Genomic DNA, 22,965 nt, shown 5'->3' with positions numbered 1-22,965 from the left:
TTTAGTTCTTCAATTTAGTTCAATTTCAATTTAGTTATTTTCCCACTCTGTAGCTTGGGACAGGTCAGACAGGCAGTATTTAATCTCTCTGTTTAATCTCTTTCAACTATATTATCAAGTTTCTCTGGGTCGAAACATTCTATTTTTTGAGCTAGGGCATTGAGTTGTTTTCAACATGGACCATCTTGAAGGACAGATGCTTGTGGAGAAATGAACGAATAACTAGGCCTATGATAATAATGTCCTGATTCTGAAGATGAATTGTATCTTGGAGGCAGTAGAGTGTACTTTCCATACTGTTCACGTACTGGTTTTACTTTCCTTTGGGAAAAACTCAAAACATCACATTCTCTGTGATGTTAACAGGATAATATGTGTTCTTCACAGGTGCCATGATAATGTCCCCTGCAATCACTCTAATGAACCTCTGATTCATATGACAGTGAGAAGGACAAACTGATATAGAAGGGCAATTATGGGGAGGTGAAATAATATAAGGAGGAGAGAGGGACGATTAGAGTGGGGCACATTTTAATGAACATCCCTCATGTCTGATTCTAACTTAACAGTCCACCATGGAGTACTTCTGGATACTCCTTCTCTCAACATCAGAAAGTTGAATAAGTTGACTGTTAAAGTTATCAAGGAAAATCTGTTTGGGTCCCTGGGACTTTTCTTCTGCTGTGTGAATAGAACCAGAACTCATCTCTGGGCCTATTGTTAAAATTCCCAAGCATACCTAATTCTTATTCAGTATTATATGATACAGCAACGCTGGCTACCAGGTGTGCCTAACAGACTTTGAAATAAATGTGACGGTTCCAATAACATTCCCCCCATTTTCTCCCCAGTTTGGTCTTTAAAATTCCCATCCACAAGCTAACCTCTATGACATGACATCTACTAACCAGAGATGGTGGGGAAGCACATGCTTTCACCAAGACACGTGAAGCCAGTCAGCCACACCTTTTTGAACTGCTGCTCATAACACTCAGGATCACATGGTAGCATAACACACTTGGAGGAAAGTCCCCTGCCCTATTCTGCATACATAAGCACACAGATTCCCACAATTGACTAGTGACACTGCATACATAAGCACACAGATTCCCACAATTGACTAGTGACACTAATGTAAAATGACAATTTCTTATTTTATTCTTATTTAAATTTAGTTACTAACTGGGGGTTACTATAAATTCAACAAAATAATATCACCAATGTTCAGAAAATGCATGTGTAGCTATTCTAGGGCTGCACAATTAATCGAATATCGATCGTGATTAAGATTTTGACTGCCCACGATTAAATGAACATGATCATCTGCAATATTAACGTTTAAAGTTCGTCCTTCGCTAATAGAAAACTCTGCTGCAGATCAAATCAAGCGCTTCCTACACTTACAGCCAATCACCATAGAGCGGTGCAGGGATGACGTCATTTTGTAGTGCCAAAACCCCGAAAGGGAGTTAGCATTTTAGCCCTCGAGCTGCCAGATTTGATTTGAGCTCCAGCGCTTTGCGTGAGGAGAAATCATGACATTAACATGATGCTAAATGGCACTACAGAGGTTGTCGGGGACATTAAATGTCATCACGCCGAACGGGAAAAAACTTTGCAGATAAATTCAGGGCCCTATAGTGCGACCATTTCACTCGCATTTGTGACTGAAAAGTATTTTGTGCAACTGTGAATAAATATTTATTCGCACTGGTGCGAGGGACCTGTTTGGAGTTGTATAAAACAACCGGGATAAAAACTACAACTCCAAAATGCATTTACACAGAGAAACAGTTACTTTCACACTGGTTTTCATCTCCTCAGTCAACTGAACAAGTGTGGAAATACTGCAAAGATGCCATTTTACATGTTTTGATTTAATCCCCCCAAAACACAATATTATCAGCAGACATGGACACTGTACTGGGGGAACCAATCTACAACTGATAAACAAACAAAAATAAAACTACTAAAATGTAAAGACAGAAAATGTGCTTAGTTATGAATAAATCATTTCATAAAAATGAGAAATGAAATAATGTTTAATTACTATGGGTTGCATTTAATATCAATTTGACATTAAGCTAAGTAAACTATTTCCTTTGAAAGCTGTTAGCCTTTTTCCTAATATGGATAATTTTTGTGTTAGTCTACTTTTAATTAGGACTCTCTATTGTTTTTAAGATATTTAAAAATAAATATTTTATTCTTGTTTATTTATCAATTAACCAACAGTATCTCATTGCTATTATTTTAACTCAATTAACAGTGACCATGAGCAGGGAGCTTACATTTAAATGTTTATGATAGACCTCCTGATTAAGTTTAAATAAAAAAAGATTGGTATCTGGATCGGTATAGGCTGTAAAAGTCCTGATCGGAGCATCAGTAATGAACACCATTAAACTAAAGCGCTGCCCATCTGATCGGTAAATGAACTCACCCAATCGCATCCTATATGAGATTATTCAGATATGTACACAAAATACACAGAGTGGTTCGAGAACTGACTCCAGCCCAGAATCATGACAATGTCTAATAGTGTAGCTTTAAACATATTTAAGAGGAGCAGACTTCAAACACTGAACACTGATGTTTATTGTATTTGTTTACACGGTGGAACAGGTTAACGGTTGTTTTTTGCATACAACCTGTAAAATTAACTGAAAATATGAAATTTAGTTTATCAGAAGGTAAATTAATTTGTCATGGCTCACACTATGTTCCTAAATTCTGTCATAATTGACAAGCTCAAGTTTTCTCATGCCTACTTGTGTGCTATATTGTGGCATGAGAAAACTTAATAAATGTGAAAGTGCAATAAAAAATATGCTGTCACTAAAATCAATTAATAATCGTGATAAATAATCGAGATCTCAATATTGATCAAAATTATCGGGATTATCATTTTGACCATAATCATGCAGCCCTAAGATATTCTACAGGTATAGATATATACCTAGATAAATTATCATTTTAAAGCTTTTATGCCTTCTAGGATGATTCAAAGTGGTGCAGGTTTTCACCGTTAATTTAGCAAAATTGTTTTTATAGCAGTAGCAATTTTAGAATGGTGCAACTTATTACAGCTTCAGTAGTAGCTTGATCTGACAGAAAATACAAAATCAGTTCAAGAGAATAATGCTTATTAAGTATATAAATCAGCAAACACAAGTTATTAGCAATGTGAATGCTCTGAATGAGTAGGTGTGTGTGTGTGTGTGTGTGTGTGTGTGTGTGTGTGTGTGTGTGTGTGTGTTTTGCATTGAAATATGAGTGTGCATGAACAAAGGGCATGCTCGCACTTAGTTTTAGAAGAAAAGGTGCTCACCTTTTAGAAGAAAAGGTGCTTTAGAAGAATACATGCTCATCCATGCATAAAGAAGGAGTGAACCAACTACTGGGAAATTTAAAAGGAAAGGTCCCACACAATGTGCTCCAGGAACGTATTTTAAAATAACTGGGGTCGATTTATAGGGGACTCAAACAGAAACAGACCGAACAGAAAATGTGGGCTTTTGTATGAGTGTGCAAAATGGGAGAGAGAGAGAGAGAGAGAGAGAGAGAGAGAGAGAGAGAGAGAGAGAGAGAGAGAGAGAGAGAGAGAATGAAGAGCAAAACAGTGCTTTGTATACTAGATAGATAATAGGAAACAGCACTCATTGAGGTCAAATTCAGGGTGCAAAATATTAAACCACTCTACTAGAAATTGAGATAAACTATATTTTCTATAGCTAATTAAGCCTAACCTCACCAACACCACCCAATCCCCGTGTGGTGTTCACTGACTTGCATGGTCCAAGGCACGCTGGGGAAAAAAAAGTGCAAGACTGTCTCAAAGCTGCAACATGATTCACGAACTGATAAATGGTCCATCTTGGCACCATCCTTATAGATCAGTTCATTCTGGGGCACATAAAAGTAGAGTTTTGAATCTACAGTTTTTATATGGTTTTGAAGTGCACAAATGGGTCTGGCAGCTTTGTGTTTTAATTTAAAACTGTTTGGTGGTGGTTGGGTGTAACTTGCAAGTAAAAAAAATATACAGACAGTAATAAGAAACAAATGATAAATGTGTTTTGATTTAGTGGAATTTAGTCATCTTGCATATAGGAGCATAACATTAAGAGCATAACATTAGGGGTGGGCAATGTGTTCCCTCTTTCTTTATAAATTGTTTATTTTAGTAAAATGTAAACTCTGTAATACAGACCATATACAGTGAAAACATATTGCCCATAATTGAGGAAAATACTGTATGTATGTACATATATATATTGTGAGACAGCTGAGACCCTCACCGCCCTTCAACCCACACACACACACACACCCACCCACACACACACCCAGACGCACACCCCCGTTCACCGATTATCTTAAACAAATCCCCTATAACATTGAAACAGCCTCCTGTGTGTCTGTGCTCCGCCCACCACTGGCTAAAATCCCTACAATATATAAAATCAACTATTATAAGATAAGATCATTCTTAGGTTTCTTCCATAAGTGAGTAAATGTAACATTTTTGCAAGTTGTTATTCAGTTTTAGGAAGTTTACATTAATGTTAATATCCAAAATATTACTTTAAATAACCAAATTGATTTCTATTAAGGAGTGAATATGTCAAGGAACATGAATATCTGCAAATGTCATGAGTAAAGCTTTGAATGTCATTCCTTCTGAGAAAACTGTCAAAGGTACCCCTTCAGTGATTAGCCCAATACACCATAAGCAAAAGGTAAACTGTAAACTGTTTAAGAAAAAAAAAAGTCAAGATGAGCACCATACCATTATAAAAAAAAGTGAGCAAAACCACTGCTGCTGAGAGTACCACTGAAGCGATGAAACTGTGCCCAGCAGATCCAATAGCAAAGGTAAATATCAAAGGTCTCTCCACCCCTGAACATGCATCATACTAAGCTCCAGAAACGTCATTAGCAGCTTCAGCTTTGGAGTCAGCAGGAGACAAAATCAACACTGCAAAGTCACCACTCTCAGTACACATAATAGCACACATTAGGTAGGAAACTTCAGGACATGAACCTTTAACAAACACTCACCACTGTCACTGCTCTAAGGTAGTACAGGCAACATTGCTAAACCTCCCACTTCGCCAACAGATGCAACATCAAAAAATGGCAAAAAAAAAAAAAATCCATTACAACCACACAGGCAGTAACAGTGCAAGCCACACCACCAGACCTGTTCATAGCACCTCTGTATGCTTATCTTCTGACATTTCCAAGGCAGTGAGGATGAAGCTATAAATAAATATAAAAGTAAATCTAAGGCAACAGCAGTAAAACAAAGAATGCAAAATGTTCAAATATTCTGATACAATAAATTAAAGATTAAATAAATCTGTTTCTAATAGATTGTTTTAAAATCACCTCTGATGTGAACAAAATAGTTGCCCTAATTGACTTGTCAAAAGAAATGTATGGTAACATGAACTGTCTGAATTTCTTACAAAACTGAGATTGATTATCATTAGCTTAGATGTATGTAAACTTTTGGCCTCAACTGTACATCTGTTGAAAACCAGGTACTGCTCATGAACTGGCTAATACCATCATGCTATGGGGTACTTCTTAGTGGCAGATAGGAGGAGACTGGACAGAATTCTAGCCAAATACACAGAGGTGCTTGAAATAAAGCTGCTCGAGTGCACACAATCTTTCAGGACAACTACCTGAAGCTTACAGCCAAGACAATGATAGATTAGCAGTGTTACAATTCTCTGAATGCCCTTGAGTGAACCAGATATTGTATCTGTGAAAAGATCTGAAGATGACAGTTCACAGACATTCCCCATCCAATCCAATCCAGCTTGAGAGGATCTGTCAGGAATGGGAGAAACTACCTAAATACAGGAGTACAAAGGTTGTAGAGACTTGTCCAAGATGAATTAAAATTGTAATTGCTGCCAAAGGAGCTTCTGCAAAGTACCGAAGAAAAGGTCTTATTAAATGACATTTGTTTTTAATGTTTAATGAATTTGCAAATTTAAAAAAAAAAATCTAAATCCCCGTCATTGTGTTATTTGTGTAGCTCAATGGCCAGAAATGTAAATTTAGGCCACTGTAAATTAAATCTATAACAAAAAATGTGCAAAACCAAAAAGGTCTGAACACATTCCAAACCTGCTCAATGTATGGAGATTGAGACAATAATGGCAGAATGTCTTCCTTTTGGTTTTCTGCAGTTTTATTAATTTGAACCCATCATTCGTTTGAATCTTAAAAGTTTACTGTCCCCATATTGCATAAGGTGAAATACACCAGAATTTACCTCTAAATGAATGTGATATTTGTGTGTCAAGTGCATTCAGTTCTTAAAGGCAGTGATTACTGGATTTCAGAAAAAGAAAACTAATTTTATTTTATTATTCGGAATTATCACAACTCTGTGACCATTATAAGAATAAACAGCTGTATGGTTTTGATCAAATATAGCTCAGCCCATTAATGGGTACAAGAAATGACCAATTAAAAAGCACCTGCAAACTTTCACAGCAACCCTTTTTCAGTTGCTAGGATACAAAGCATGGGCATCTAAATGTGCAGTAATTCTGCAAGCACTCAAAGGGCAACAAAGAACAGGTCAACGAGTTTTTGGCTTCTGATAAAATTTAACTCACACACACATTAGTCAAAGCCATGTTCCCTTCCTAGTTGTCTTGATATTTGCATTTATATTATAGAGAAACAAAAGTCCTAACTTGAAAAACAAATGTCAACTTGTAGAAGGTGTTTCATCGCTTCCGTTCTCAATGTACGAAAGTGTCACAAAATCTTTATTGAAGACATGCTTTTCACCCCACAAAGAGCATACAGAACTGTCTGATCCCCTTACATCAGCTCATCCCAGGCACAAGTGAGTAATAAGTGATAAAACGTGTGCATGTGTGTACTTAATAGCACCAGTCCTGTGGAACCCATCTTTTCCACACCGTACACGCTTGGTGTTTAAATTGTGAATGTTCAAATCACATTGAATTATAATATATTCATCTAAAGTAAGTGTGTGTATGTTCGTAGCAGTTAAGGGGTTCATATGTAACTGAGTTACACAATCATTTCAAGCTGTCTTGCATATTCAATGACTTGTTGGGCCAGTTCTGTTGAAGGAATAGTTACTTCCTCGGTTCGCTGTTGCTGAGGACTGAAAGAGTAGTAACCATCAGGGCTCTGTGTCCAGCCTCTCTATAAGAGAAAACAAGAGTTATTGGACAAGTCCTCTACATTCATAAGAGCAGCAACATAGAAAAGGAAACAGGTTTAAAAAAAAAAAAAAACAGTTGAAACTAATTTCAAGGTTGAAGGCTTTTAACAATTTAAACATTGTTTATCAAATTGAAATGTTATAATCAGTTCTGTCCACACTTTGGTCCAAAAAAAAAAATAAAAAAAATAAAAAAAATAAAAAAAATAAAAAAAAAAAACATATATACTGCATACACTACAGCATATACTTACTTTCTTAGCATATTCTGTCATCTTTTTTGGTGAGGAGAAGAAAAGCACCCTTGTTGCCTCATTGAACTGAATCTGCTCATATGCCTTCTCTATGCAACCTGCAATCTCGTCACTTAAAAAGTAAAAGGTGGAGATGTCAATTATTTTGTGAACGTGTTAAGACATTTAATTATATTTACTACAACTGTACCATGTGTATCTGGAAACATACACAACAGTACATATTCCTGTACAGCAATGTCCTTTTACTTGATTTTTATTGTATTTTAATCCAGTACAGCGGACTCCAAATTCTCCAAGTTCCTGCTGTAACATGCCTAATCCAGCACAAAGAGACCTTAGCAGAAGCAGTCATGCTGCGTAGTGCAGAGCATATCCACAGTATTGTGATTACTAAGACTGGAATGAAGTAACCATAATCTGGCCTGAAAACAATTTAAATATTAAAACCGAACTGGATCGTATTTATTAATTACTGCAGTGACTAGTAAGATATCACAGTGCATGCACTTTCCATGTTCTCCATTAGTTTGGCTATGGCACTGATAGTTATTCCTAATTAGGTAACCTCCTAGGTGTAGAAGTCATTATAAAATTCAGTGGATGCATGTCAGCAGTACATACCGAATAGTGTCAAGAAGAATGTCTATGAAGAACGTATAGCTCTCAGCAGGAATATTCCCTTTTGCAAGAAAAACTTTGTTGTAGCTGCCCTCCATCAGGTACTACAGCATAAATAAAAATAAAAACAATTGTTTTTTGTTTCTGGAAAATGCACAACTCTTAGCAAATATTATTTTGCCAGTGAATATCTCAAGTGGTCATTTAGAATTAATTATATAGAGTAAATGAGAACATATCAGATCAAAGAATAATTGATTATTAGATCACAAACACACTTGATTTTAATCCAATAATTAATGGTCTCATTTTTAAAGCTTGCATGGAATAAAGTCTAAATTGTGTGCAAAGACCGTCAGTATGCACAAGGCATTTATCACATGTGCATATGCACAGTAGTATGCAATGGACATTGATGAATCTCACACACTGTAAATTACATGCATAAGGAAACACCATATATGGGGTTAAAAAGCCCAGTAGCTTGCTCAAAGCACTGCTTGTTGTGGACAAAGTGGAGCACATTAAAAAGTCAAATAAATAAATAAAATAAAAATTTACTTCACAGACAATAAAGCAGAATAAAACAAAAAAGGTTTGTTTTTGGTACTTTTACAAGTGATTTGTCTAAGAAATAAATGTGAAAATTCCTAATTGTTACCTTTTTTGCCACTGTATTTGGAAGTATACTGCAGTGTAAGCCATATAAATGCAACAGAAAATACCAATTTTCAACACCAGTTCAAATACCAATAATTCCACAGCTGATACAATGGACAATAAATGGGATGAGATGAGGGCTCCTCATAAAAGTGCATCTGTAATCACACTTTTCTACCACCAGGGTTTCCTGTATATGTATGGTTGAAGTGTGTGTAAATATAGGCATATCACAATAATTACTTTATAGATATCATACAATATATGGACATGACCTTGCTCATTTTGTTTACATAAGAATGAATGTCACCATGTCATGCTCAGCAAGAAGAGATGGATGCAAATGCAGTTTAAGCATTTTATTTGAGAGGTATGCAGACAAGTCCAAATTATGAATCAATTTGGATTTCCTAGCAAAAGCAGGGATGATCCAAAATACACAAACGAGAAAACGGATCTAGATCAATAACTTGGGGAACAGTAACATAAGACGCATCAAAACACTGAACATTACAACACAGACACGAGGGTTCAAATGAGTGCTTCTGCATGCAACACGTTTTAGAATGTCCAAGCGCCCAGGCACGTAGGGGAGATTCCTGGCACACAAACATTTTAGCCATTCGTGTTGCATCCATCCTCTTATCTACTCTAGGGCTGTTAAATTTAAACTTCGAATATTTGTGCATTTTTATCTTAAATTCAACATTCACATGCAAAAACTGCAGTCAAATTTAAGATGTGTAGCAAGCACTAGAACAGATTTTAAATAAAGCATATTGTTGAAAAAACACCACAATATATTAACAAATGCACTAAATGTTTTTGGAAGAAGAAAATTCTAGAAAGAATAGTTCTAGTGTTTTAAATAATCCAGTCAGTCAATAATGCCGGGATTTACCTGCTTAAGCTGCGCAAGTTGAACCTGAACAGTGAATTAACACTGGTAAACTGAAGTGCTTTACTAGCGGGTTAATTAACTCACTCAAACATCCTATACACATACGAGATTAATCAGACATACAGTGCCCTCCACTACCATTGGCACACTTAGTAAATATGAGCAAAGGCGGCTATGAAAAATTGTCTATTGTTTAGCCTTTTGATCTTTTGTTCTAAAAATTAACAAAAATACTCTGCTCTCATGGATATCAAACAATTGCAAACATAACATTTACCAACAAAAATAAATAAAGATGTGCAACAATTATTGGCACATCTATGAATTCATATAAAAAAAATATTTGAAGTATATTACCATTGATATTTACATTTTTAGTACATCTGGGTGACTAGAAACAGGAAGTTGTTCAACCATGACTTCCTATTTCACAGGGGTATAAATATGAGGTAAACATAGGCCAAATTCCCTTACTTATTCATAAGAATGAGCAAGACCAAGGAATATAGTTGATGTGCAGCAAAAGATTGTTAAGCTTCACAAAATGAGAAGTGGCTATAAGAAAATAGCACAAACACTGAAAATGCTCATTTCCAACATCAGGGTAATAATTAAGAAGTTCCAGTCAACTGCAAATGTTATGAATCAACCTGGAATTGGATGTGTGTCTATATTGTCTCAACACACTGAAGAGGATGGTTCAAGTGGCCAAAAAAAATACAAAAACCAAACCATACATCAAAATCAACACAAAAATGGTTTACTGACCACAACATCAAGGTCTTGCCATGGCCATCCCAGTCTTGAAACCCATAGACTTGAAACCCATAGAAACATTGTGGGGTGAACTGAAGAGCGGAGTACACCAATGTGGACCTCAAAATTTGAAGGATCTGAAGAGATTCTGAATGGAGGAATGCTCTCAGATCCCTTGGCATGTATTCTCCAACCTCAATAGACATTATAGGAGAAGACTCAGCTGTTATCTTGGCAAAGGGAGGTAGCACAAACTATTGACTAAAAGGGAGCCAATTGCACACCTATATTTAACAAAGATTTTTTTTTGATAAATCTGTGTTTTGTTTGCAATTGTTTGATATCCATGAGAGCATATTCATCTTCTAAACGACCTAAAATACATGAAGGCGCTGTGTATCTAGGGGTGATATAGCAACTATTTAGAAAGAAATCCAATTGCAGACTGCCTCATTTAGACCAGGAGTTTTACTATTTTCAGATTAGGTGCATATAAACAGATTAATAGAATGATTGCTAAACTCTCATTTATTAGTTATCAGATTATCTTGTACGTGTAGACTCAGCTTTGAGCACCTGTAAGGACGTGAGCTGCAGGTCATATTAAAGTTGATGCTCCATTTACCTGCTCTAATGAAACAGGGTGCCTGATGTAGACATTGGTCTGGATGTCTTTAGCACTCAGCCTCTCAAGCTCTGTATGAAACTCAGACACTCTGTTCTGTGAGAGCAGGAAGAGCAGATTTAGACCCAGCAGTTGATGGATGTAGGCTGACTCTGGCAGCTCATCCCTGTATGTGGCAGAAAGGCAAACAGAAGAGGATGCACAAACTTTAATTTTTAATTAAATAATAGTTGTCAAATATTTTGTATTCATGATCAAATAGAAACATACAAATAAACAAACCTGATGGCTACTCCACTAAAACCAAATTAAATACTTTTTATGCAATACTATAATAGTAATACAAAAAATACCAAAAGGTGTTAACTGGAATGGGAATCATTCTTTAATACTATGGCAGAAAAGAATTAAGAAAAAATTCCATAGGACATGTCAAAATAACCCAAATACAAAACTGTATCTAATATTAATTATCTTAATATACAACTGCCCTTTTCATAATCTCACCCAAGTCATCACGTGGTCCTACTAATCTAAACCAACACTACATAGTTTAAGAATATATGCACATCCGGATGTTCAACCATTAGGGAACTTGAGATGATTACACATTGCAGCTGTAGAAACATTTCTCTTCACTAAGGTGCCAGTAATTGGTGTGCATGTGTGTGTCCAGTTCAAAGTCACAGTAATGACTGCTTGGGTTTTCTATTGTTCTACATTATAAACCCTGTCAGAAATACTAAGACTCAAATACCTGATTAGGTAAACAAAGCAAAGTTACTCTAAAAGTAAGTTCAGTTAGCTGAATATTTATATATTCATGCTTATTTCCTAGTTAGACAAGTTAAATCAGCCATGTTAAATAAGATATTACTCCATATAATAAATTCCAAATCTATGATAATTACTTGTAATCAAAATAATAACACTTCAGCTGAGCCATATATCGTTCAAAGGAGGGGATGTCTTTCTTCAAGATACTCCATAAGGCTCCAATTTCCAGCACATCGCCTGCAAAACAAAATACGACATCAGCCACAATGATGCAGAACACTGATGAAATTCAGCGTCGTCTTTCATGCGCTACGTTACTCACGGGCTAAAATCAGCTGTTGTTTGGTGAGTTTGGTCCCGGTGGTTGGTAAAAAATTCAATTCCAGAAGCGAAACCTTAAATGAAACAATTAAAATGTTCAAAATAAACACCACAAAACGTGATTTCCTCTACAATTTTGTTGCTTGTTTTTAGGACACGTTGGTTCTTTGAGTTACGCACAAAACAAGATGACAAATAATGCAATTAGTATAATTAATTCCCAAATACGGCCAAAAAACTCAAACGAGAATAAACAATAGTTAGGGCTGAATAATAAATCTAACAATTTGTAGTGACAAGCATCGTTCGTTATTTAATTAGGCTAAATTAGCAAGCTACATCGTAATAGCTAAGTTGGTAGCATACCATCTTCAATTTACCTACTTTTGCCTACCATTCAACACAGTATCGAATACAATACCTTGAGCTTGCTCAGTATCTCCCCGCATTTGTTTAAATTTGGATTCTTCTTATTCCATTCGGCTTTTAAGGTTTCATACAACCCGACAGACTCCTTCAACACAGACGCCATAGTGATTCTGCAAAATATACGACAATGACGCGCATTAATACGGCATGCAACTGTCGTGAAATACTGTTGTAATGGGAGAGAGGCTTTTTTTTCACCCGTAGATGGCGCCGTATCTCTAATTTATCATCTTTCACGATTTACTCCCTACTGCGTTCCAGGAGAAGTTGCAGCTTGAAATTGTCTGCTTACTGTCGGTAAAAGCCACCGAAAACAACCCCCTCAGCTTGAAATTTCAACTCGTCAATTTGGAGTCTTCTCAGCTACCAGTTTCTTCCCCGTTTACAGAGTGACATCAAATCAACATGGCCCCTTCTCTACTTTTAAATGACTTTATAGCAATATTAGCTTCAGATCAATTAATATACAGACATTGTATATGGTTAAATCTATACCACTGACTATACTAACCGCTGTTTTATGAAAGTAACCATCAGTAGAGTTCTCTCTAACGTTTGTCAGTTTGTTGTGTACGGAAGCCCTAAGTCTCAATGTATTTTAAATTTTTTTCTGTTGTTTTCTCGTGATCTTGACATAACAAAAAGTTGTTTTCTCATGATCTCGACTTAATTTTTAGGTGATCTTTTCATAACCAAAAGCTGTTATGTCACGATGTAATTTTATATCCTGAGAAAATCTCACACTTTGTGAATGGGACTGGTGTTACATGTACATTGGCATCTTCGCCATCTTAAATGTAATAATTGCCCGCTGTAGAGATGTACTTTAACTCCGCATTAAGAGAGAGGGGTGTCTATTTCTCAAGTGTTGGACACTAATGTGGAAGTCGTTAGTCCTGCAGTGATGAGGTATTTTTGTAGGCCACCCCAGCCTACAAAAGCATCACACCTTTTCCCTCGAAAAAAATCCAACAGGACTTTTCCATTGGCGTTTGGATTATTGCAGAAAATAAACTCTGTGACCAACAAAAGTTTATGATTCCTACATGTTTCGTTCATTAAGACAATCTTCACAAATGAACACAACTTTTATGAATTTTGAAGCCTAAATACAATCACAAGAAGTAAAAGCTAATGTTACGCTGTACACGAACTACAGCACAGTCACATGACTTCAACGTCACCACCACTAAGCTTCCGACAACTCTTTCAATCTTTATTTTAAAAACAATACAATTGGAAAATACTATAAATTGATAAATATACAAGTTGGAAAGTTTGAGCTTTGTTGGGAACCACCTTTTTCAAGACACGTAAAAGCTGATCTATATGTATTACTGATGTATTTTATGTCATAGTATAAAACGTGAACATATCTTGAGCTTGTGTTAACCACAGACCTTATTTCAGGTATTTAACCAAAAAATCCACTCAAAAACCCCATTGACTTCAGGACAATGGATGCTGAGTATACATAAAAATTCATTCGAGATCATGAGAAAACAACTTTTTCTTATGTCGAGATCAACAACAAAGAAAAAAAATTATAATACATGGCCATGCATTATTACTTTTTCTTTCTTGTTTTCTCGTGATCTCGACTTAATTTTTATGTATACTCAGCATCCATTGTCCTGAAGTCAATGGGTTTTTGTTTAAATGTTTGAAATAAGGTCTGTGGTTAACACAATCTCAAGATATTTTCATGTTTTATACTACGACATAAAATACATCAGTAATACACCACTCATCATTTTGTTAAGCTTTAACGTGTCTGGAAAAAGATGGTTACTAACAAATGGCTAAATGGGACTACAGAGATTGTCGGGGATATTAAACGTCATCACAACAGGAAAACTCATCTACTACAGCCTAGTTGTGTTTATACTCACACTCTTGCAAACTGTTCCAACTCAAACTTTCCAACTTGTAGATTTATCAGTTTATAGTATTTTCCAACTGTAGTAGGGCTTTTTTAAAATAAAGATTGAACGAGTTTTCAGAAGTATAGCGGTGGTGATGTTGAAGTCATGCAACCGTGGTGTGACAAAAGCTAACATTCGCTTTTTACTTCTGCCAATTGTATTTGGGCTTCAAAATTCATAAAGATTATGTTCATTTGTGAAGATTATCTTGATGAACAAAACATATCATAAACTTTTTTGGTCACAGAGGGAACCAGGGTGATGTAGTTGTACTTCTGGGATGGCCTACAAAAATTTCCACATTAGTGTCCACTTGAGAGGGGGACACCCCTCTCTCTTAATGAGGAGATTTAATGAGGAGATCTCTCCTCTTAATGAGCAGATTTAAAGGCCATCTTTACAGTGGAAAGTTATTAAATTTATGATGGCGAAGATGCCGAAGTGCATATAACACCAGACCCATTCACAAGGTGCAAGGTTTTCTCTGGATAAAATTACTTCGTGAGATAACCGCTTTTGGTTATGGAAAGATCATGAAAAAAAAAATAAGTTGAGATCACAAAAAAACAACTTTTGATATGTCGAAATCACGAGAAAATTAAGTCGAGTTCATGAGAAAACAAAACAAAAAAAAAATTAATAATGCATGGTCACTTAGGGCACAAAGCAAACAAAAGACACGCATATGTGAAGGCGTCCTCGTTTTTCCCCAACGTCGCACGTGCCGGGGTGGGAAATGACGTTTTCACAACTTGTAAATTACCATTTACAAGGAAGCGCAAACGCAGCGAGGCCGTATGCTGCGCGTGGTATCCAATCCACGCCCCTTGCCCGATTCGCAACGCGCGAACACATTTGATTATGCTTTACGACACTGCCCGATCTGTACTGCGCATGTGTACTTTTACGACATTGCAGTATATTCTTAGAGATTATGAAATAAACTTTTACATCGTATATATGCATGTTGTGACTCGTGAGAAGGTAAAAAATAAAATGTTTTAATTTTATTAAATGTTACAAAAAATATTGCGCAGCAGTTGTAGCAAAAATATGCTAGGTGGAATACGTGTCTGAGACTTTCATTGATGTGTGTGCGTTGAACATTCTGAAGAGGTGAAAAAGAATAAATATTTAATTCGAAGAATTAATGCCTGCATGGCAGTACACAGTTTTAGAGCTGCAAGATCAATCTAACATCACACAATACATTCAAATATCTGCAGAGTATATTAAAATAACTGCATAATATTTAAAATGTAACACAAAATATATCTATAACACCTCAAGAAGGCTAATATAGTTTAATATAGTTAATCCAGTTTTCCCATATGATCTACTTTACTAGCCACTTTAACTAGCCCAATGTAGCCTATCTGTTTTCCAGTATGTAAAACACAGTATTGTATAATACAGTGTTCTCTCCAACTGTTTCTTACAGGATTAGTTGTGCTGTACCCATATATAGTCATATCACTCACATGACTATTTTTATAGTTATATCACTCCTGTGATAAAAGCAGTAAGTGACTTCTGAGCTGTAGTTACTTACTGCCTTTATCACAGGAAAAACAACACTGCAGCTCTGTTTATGACACTATTCATATGTAAAACACCCAACTGAACACTGGAATTCCATATTTGGATAAAATTTATTCATGCATACCAACTGTACATCTGTACCAACATGATTGATCAGGGTTCTTAAAATCTGGCCCTTGAAGTCCATTGTCCTGTAGAGTTTGGCGCCAACCCTAATTAAACACACCTGAAAAAGCTAACCAAGGTCTTCAGGATTGCTAGAAAATTACAGGCAGTTAAGTTAGGAGGCTTGAGCTTAACTCTCCAGATTTGAAGAACCCTGTGATAGATCGTGCTTCCCTTTTGCCAATATCAAATGTAGTAACATTTTAGACCACATCAGCAAGCATAAACTATTGTATGTCAATCATAAACATCCATCTATTTTCTGAGTTGCTTATCCTACACAGGGTCGTAGGAAGCCTGGAGCTTATCCTAGGGGACTCGGGGCACAAAGCAGGGGACACCCTGGCCGGGGTGCCAACCCATCATAGGGCACAATCGCACACACATTCACACACTATGGACAATTAAGAGACATCAGTCAGCCTACAATTAATGTCTTTGCACTGGGGGAAGAAACCTTGAGGAAACTCCCCTGCACCAGAGAACATGCAAACTCCATGCACACAGGGCAGGTTGGGGGGTGTGTGGAATCAAACCCCAACCCCAGAGGTGCAAGGCAAACATGCTAAGCAGTAAGCGACCTTGCCCCTCACTCTGTAACCAATGGAATCTCTGACTCAGAATTTTTAAAGCAAAATGCTACTACTTTTTTCTGTGAAAATGTCAGGTTCCTATCTGGTCCCCTACCAGATATATTCAACCCAAAATTGAGGGGAAATTTAAAAATTTTTAAATTGCACTTTCTCTTCCCCATTAAAAAAAAGAGAAGTCTTAAATCTGAAATGCTCTGCATGCACACTATTCTTACCTCAGTATCCCCTAAAAATGAAGACTGATATGCAAACCCTTCTCATTATAAATTGACCCTAAAAGTGGAACTGTAACCAATCTTGAACATTACATTGGGACATAACGTCACTCAAAAAAAAAAGGAAAATTAAAAAAGCATCCTGTATTGAACCACTTCAGGTGGAATTACCCTCTAGTGAGTGTATTATCAGTTGGAAAATGAAGCAGTATTGGCAGATGTCACATACACCGACCAGCCTTAAAAGCCTATCAACATTAAAACCACCAGCCTAATATTGTGCCACCAAAACAGCTCTGATTCACTGTGGCATGGACTAAACAATATCTCTGATGGTGTGCTGTGGTATCTGGCACCAAGACATTAGCAGCAGTCCTGTAAGTTGCAAGGTGGGGCCTTCATGTCCAGTACACCCCCCAGATGTTTGATCGGATTGAGATCTGGGGAATTTGGAGGCAGCTTGAACACTGTCATGTTCCTTAAACCATTCCTGAACAATTTTTGCAGTGTGGCAGGGTGCATTATCTTGCTGAAAGTGGCCACTGCCATTAGGAAATACCGTTGCCATGAAGGGGTGTACTTGGTACTGCAACAATGTTTAGGTAGGAGGTACAGTATCTCACAAAAGTGAGTACACCCCTCACATTTTTGTAAATATTTGATTATATCTTTTTATGTGACAACACTGAAGAAATGAGATTTTGCTACAATGTAAAGTAGTGAGTGAACAGCTTGTGTAACAGTGTAAATTTGCTGTGCCCTCAAAATAACTCAACACATAGCCATTAATGTCTAAACCGTTGGCAACAAAAGTGAGTACACCCCTAAGTGAAAATGTCAAAATTTGGCCCAAAGTGTCAATATTTTGTGTGGCCACCATTATTTTCCAGCAATGCCACTGGATTCCTTTTCCACTGGTGGATGTTAGAGACCTTGTGCTCCTCCACCTTTCATTTGAGGATGCCCCACAGATGCTCAATAGGGTTTAGGTCTGGAGACATGCTTGGCCAGTCCATCACCTTCACCCTCAGCTTCTTTAGCAAGGCATTGGTCGTCTTAGAGGTGTGTTTGGGGTCGTTATCATGCTGGAATACTTCCCTGCGGCCCAGTCTCTGAAGGGAGGGGATCATGCTCTGCTTCAGTATGTCACAGTACATGTTGGCATTCATGGTTCCCTCAATGAACTGTAGCTCCCCAGTGCCGGCAGCACTCATGCAGCCCCAGACCATGACACTCCCACCACCATGCTTGACTGTAGGCAAGACACACTTGTTTTTGTACTCCTCACCTGGTTGCTGCCACACATGCTTGACACAATCTGAACCAAATAAGTTTATCTTGGTCTCATCAGACCACAGGCCATGGGTCCAGTAATCCATGTCCTTAGTCTGCTTGTCTTCAGCAAACTGTTTGCAGGCTTTCTTGTGCATCATCTTTAGAAGAGGCTTCCTTTTGGGACGACAGCCATGCAGACCAATTTGATGACGTGTGCAGCGCATGGTCTGAGCACTGACAGGCTGACCCCCCACCCCTTCAACCTCTGCAGCAATGCTTTCAGCACTCATATGTCTATTTCCCAAAGACAACCTCTGGATATGACGCTGAGCACGTGCACTCAACTTCTTTGGTCGAACATGGTGAGGCTTGCTCTGAGTGGAACCTGTCCTGTTAAACCGCTGTATGGTCTTGGCCACCGTGCTGCAGCTCAGTGTCAGGGTCTTGGCAATCTTCTTATAGCCTAGGCCATCTTTATGTAGAGCAATAATTCTTTTTTTCAGATCCTCAGAGAGTTCTTTGCCATGAGGTGCCATGTTGAACTCCCAGTGACCAGTATGAGGGAGTGTGAGAGCATTGACACCAAATTTAACCGACCTGCTCCCCATTCACACCTGAGACCTTGTAACACTAACAAGTCACATGACACTGGGGAGGGAAAATGGCTAATTGGGCCCAATTTGGACATTTTCACTTAGGGGTGTACTCACTTTTGTTACCAGCAGTTTAGACATTAATGGCTGTGTGTTGAGTTATTTTGAGGGGACAGCAAATTTACACTGTTGCACAAGCTGTACACTCACTACTTTACATTGTAGCAAAGTGTCATTTCTTCAGTGTTGTCACATGAAAAGATACAATCAAATATTTACAAAAATGTGAGGGGTGTACTCACTTTTGTGAGATACTGTACGTGTCAAAGTAACGTCCACTGTGTTGCAGCAAAATAAATAAGATAAAGAGCAAGTTCACACTGGGTTGACTGGTTCCTTGTAAATGTGACCTTTCACATTTACACAATATTCCATAACTACTATGAATGTTTCAGTCTGCAGAAAATGATTATACAGGAATGGTATGTAGGAACAATAGTGAGGAATGTACATGTGAATGTATCAATGGGCCCTGAGTGTTTAACAGATTAAATAAGGAGGGAAATCTTATTACCTTACATTATTTCTGTAAATGATTTTCAAAGTGCACTTAAAAACATCTTATGTTGTAAACTTCTTGCAAATTTCATGTAGTATTGCTTTAAATATCCAAGGTCTGAGGCAAATTTATGTCTATTTAACTCTGTCTGTAGCACAAAACACTGGTACCATGAAGGATATAAATTTTTTAAAACTATTTGTTGTCATTCTAGTTTTGTCATTCTAGTCAACAGTGAAAGAACAGATGTCTTAATTCAGATTTGGTTTGAAAATTAAGAACAATAACTTAAGGCTGGTAGCAGTGCAAATGTAATTTACAAAACTAACCAGTAATCTAAGCTTGATCAAGCATAGGATTTTTATTTACCTTTATCTTTATAGCAAGTAGCATGAAATGAACGTCCACCATAACAGACTATATATACATATACTGTATACACATTGGATCTCTACAAAACAATGCTGTTGTTTGATTGGACGAATTAAATCCAATAAGTCCAAAGACAAGGAATATTGTAAGAAACCACCTCCAATAAAACAGTATGGGAATAGGAGTTACTTTCAACAGAAGTAATTTTTTGGATTTTTATGGATGTGCAGCAGTAAAGAGAGGAATTGTGATTTAATAGAATCCTTTATTAACTCTGAAAGGAGCAGCATCATTTATGACTGAATATTATATTTTAGTAACTGGAATATTTTACTGAAAATCAAACATTTGTCTTGGAAATTGCATAGGTTGATTGGTAGTTTTGATATGTTGTATTGACATAACAAAAAGATTGGAGACTGCCCATTTTGAAAATAAAATTGGAAATAATCAAAAATCAGATTATTTGATGCATTAACTGATGCATTTATGTATTTTGGGTGGATGCCAGATAGCAGTAAGAGAGGTGATAGTGCTAATTTGTTATTTGAAATAATTTGTTATTTGAAATAATAAAGGTACGATTTAACATCAACCAGTCTTGCCATATGATTAGCATTACCATAAGATACATTTATAACAATTCCACTGAAAATTGTTAGAATAAGATGTTACTAATAGGGGGGGGGATGACATTTAATCATCTAAAACCTGATCTGGAATTCTTTTTCTCCACATGCAGTAAACCTTCCTGTACTTTACAGGCTGTCTTCTCAATATTGCTATGATAAGAGTCTAGTTTTCTAACAGAAATGTGAAAAATACATCATTTCTGATTGGTTAATCCTGTTTCTACCCAAAACAGCTATCCATTACTCCACTCAAAGACAAAATATAGCTGCAAGCAGTGATTGACGGGCCAAGGGTGCAGCAGTGCAGCCAGTATTAGCATATGAATGTGATTATGCCAGATCACTGAACATACATGTGAACTTTGAGCCACAATGCACGATGTACAGTGGAATTATGTGACTTCCTGTTTACACTGCATGATATGTTAACTGATCACTTCACCATGGCAATGCTGATACAGATTGAACATTTCCTTCCCAATTTAATATAATGGATATACTGACATCATTCTGATTATATGTGCAGTATACTATTATCCACATTGTAAGAGACATATTTAAAAAGTTTATTAGCCTCACTTTCTGTAGCTTAATATGTGCATGTCTATTTGACTGTTCCCTATTATGTAATGTACCTGTGAAGTCTATGCCACGATGCATGAGGTAATTTGAAATTACTGTTTGTACGATTGGACATTAATTGATACCCTCACTATAGCAGTACCATTTAAAATGTCTAAACAATCAAAATTCACAATCTATCATCATCTATTATACTGACCAAAATTGGTTTAAATATGATGAAAACTATAAGAGGAATTTTAAAAGTTTGGTTTATAAGCCTCACTTTCTATTTCCAGTTGATGGCACTATGCCAATGAATCACTACTGGCTGCATGTAACCATGCCCCATGTTTGAACATAAATGTGAACTTTAATCCACATTTCATGATGTATAGTGGAAATATGCCAAATTTCCTGTTTGTGATGTTCAGTTTGTTAGCTGATTTCCAAGCTCTACCCTACTAGGATTGATTGGCATGTGGAGGCCATGTTGTTTGCAAATCACAACATGTTTTTGATTATTATTGAGGATTAGACTCTGCTGAGCAATTTGACACCAATTTTGTGATCATAGCCCAAAAATCCAAGGACTGGGATTTTTTTTTTTATATATATTTCACACATTATGCAAATTTTCATACATTTCAGTGGGTGTTATATGGTCCAAATGACAAATTTTTGTGTGTTCAGCCAAGGATTATGAGGAAAAAGATGACACTATTAACCTTAATTTTCCAGAGTTGACTTGTTTTTGTGTGAAAAATCATAAATAGTTAATCCCTAGAAGTTTAATGACATTGATCAGATTTAACCCTGTTAAATGACTACTGAAAGCTGATTGGCTGAATGTGGCCATGTTTTTTAATTTCTCAGGTCAGAGCCATATCTCCTTCTCGCCTGGTTTCCCACTGAAACTAAGCAGGGTTGAGCCTGGCCAGTACCTGGATGGGAGACCTCCTGGGAAAAACTAAGGTTGCTGCTGGAGGTGGTATTACTGAGGCCAGCAGGGGTGCTCACCCTGTGGTCTGTGTGGGTCCTAATGCCCCAATATAGTGACGGGGACACTATACTTTAAAAACAGCACAGTCTTTCGGATGAGATGTAAAACCCAGGACACTTACTGTAAAAGAGTAGGGGTAAAAAAGTTTATATTATATATTACCAGTTTGATGTTCAATGATGAAGTAGAAATGCTTTTGTTTGTGGTGAGTGAATGTGAGCCTAACAGGAGGTTTTTTAGATTTCAGTCAATGTTAATATGAATTAATAACATTCAATAAGTTAAGAAATCTTACATTAATCTTCAGAATTTAGTTAATGTGTTAATGTTAATTTGAGTAATGTGATTTCTGTTTGAGACCAGTTACTGTGAAACACTTGTTGAAATGGAGAGAATAAAGTTTTTATTTGCATTTCTTTCAATTATGGAATTAATTATTATTAATTTATTATTAATTTATAAGAAGGCATAAAAGGCAGAACTTTTTGAACTTTTTGTATTGGTTATTGGAGTCAGCCGATATCACTCTGAATAATTAGTTATTGGTATCAGTTGAGAAATTTAGTATCGGTGCATCTCTAGTAAGGAATTATTATTATTTATTATTATAATGAAACGTAATATTAGCACATATATTCATGCTACCAAATTTCAGCTCACTAGGACTTATGGTTCCTGAGAAAGAGTTATTTTAACTTAACCCAAACCAATATGTATTATCATGCCTCATACTTTGCATATGACCTCAGAATGTTTTTCAGTATATACTTTTCAGGTGTCATGCAAATACATACAACCAATCATGTGTTAAAGCTGTTTGAGTAAATTAGGCTCCACCTTATAAGAACTGATTGGCATGTGACGATGTTTACAAATGTCAACATCTTTTTAATCATTATTGAGGTTTACACACTGCTGAGTCATTTAACCCCATAATTGTGAAGATTGGCCAATAATTCTA

At 36.6% G+C, this 22,965-nt stretch overlaps 1 protein-coding gene across 1 annotated transcript; it reads right to left on the bottom strand.

The window, feature by feature from the left end:
- Positions 1 to 6,753: 6,753 nt before the first annotated feature.
- Positions 6,754 to 12,697, bottom strand: psmd8 (proteasome 26S subunit, non-ATPase 8). The gene is given in 7 exon segments (NM_001200883.1): positions 6,754 to 7,206; positions 7,480 to 7,591; positions 8,104 to 8,204; positions 11,043 to 11,208; positions 11,954 to 12,056; positions 12,142 to 12,214; positions 12,562 to 12,697. Coding segments are annotated over 7 exon segments (804 nt in total). The 5' UTR covers positions 12,673 to 12,697; the 3' UTR covers positions 6,754 to 7,068.
- Positions 12,698 to 22,965: the final 10,268 nt, after the last annotated feature.

The sequence above is a fragment of the Ictalurus punctatus genome, chromosome 4, assembly GCF_001660625.3.
Source record: "Ictalurus punctatus breed USDA103 chromosome 4, Coco_2.0, whole genome shotgun sequence".
NCBI lineage: Eukaryota > Metazoa > Chordata > Actinopteri > Siluriformes > Ictaluridae > Ictalurus > Ictalurus punctatus.
The sequence above is the reverse complement of the archived record's forward strand: the minus strand, read 5'-3'. Positions and strand labels throughout refer to the sequence as shown.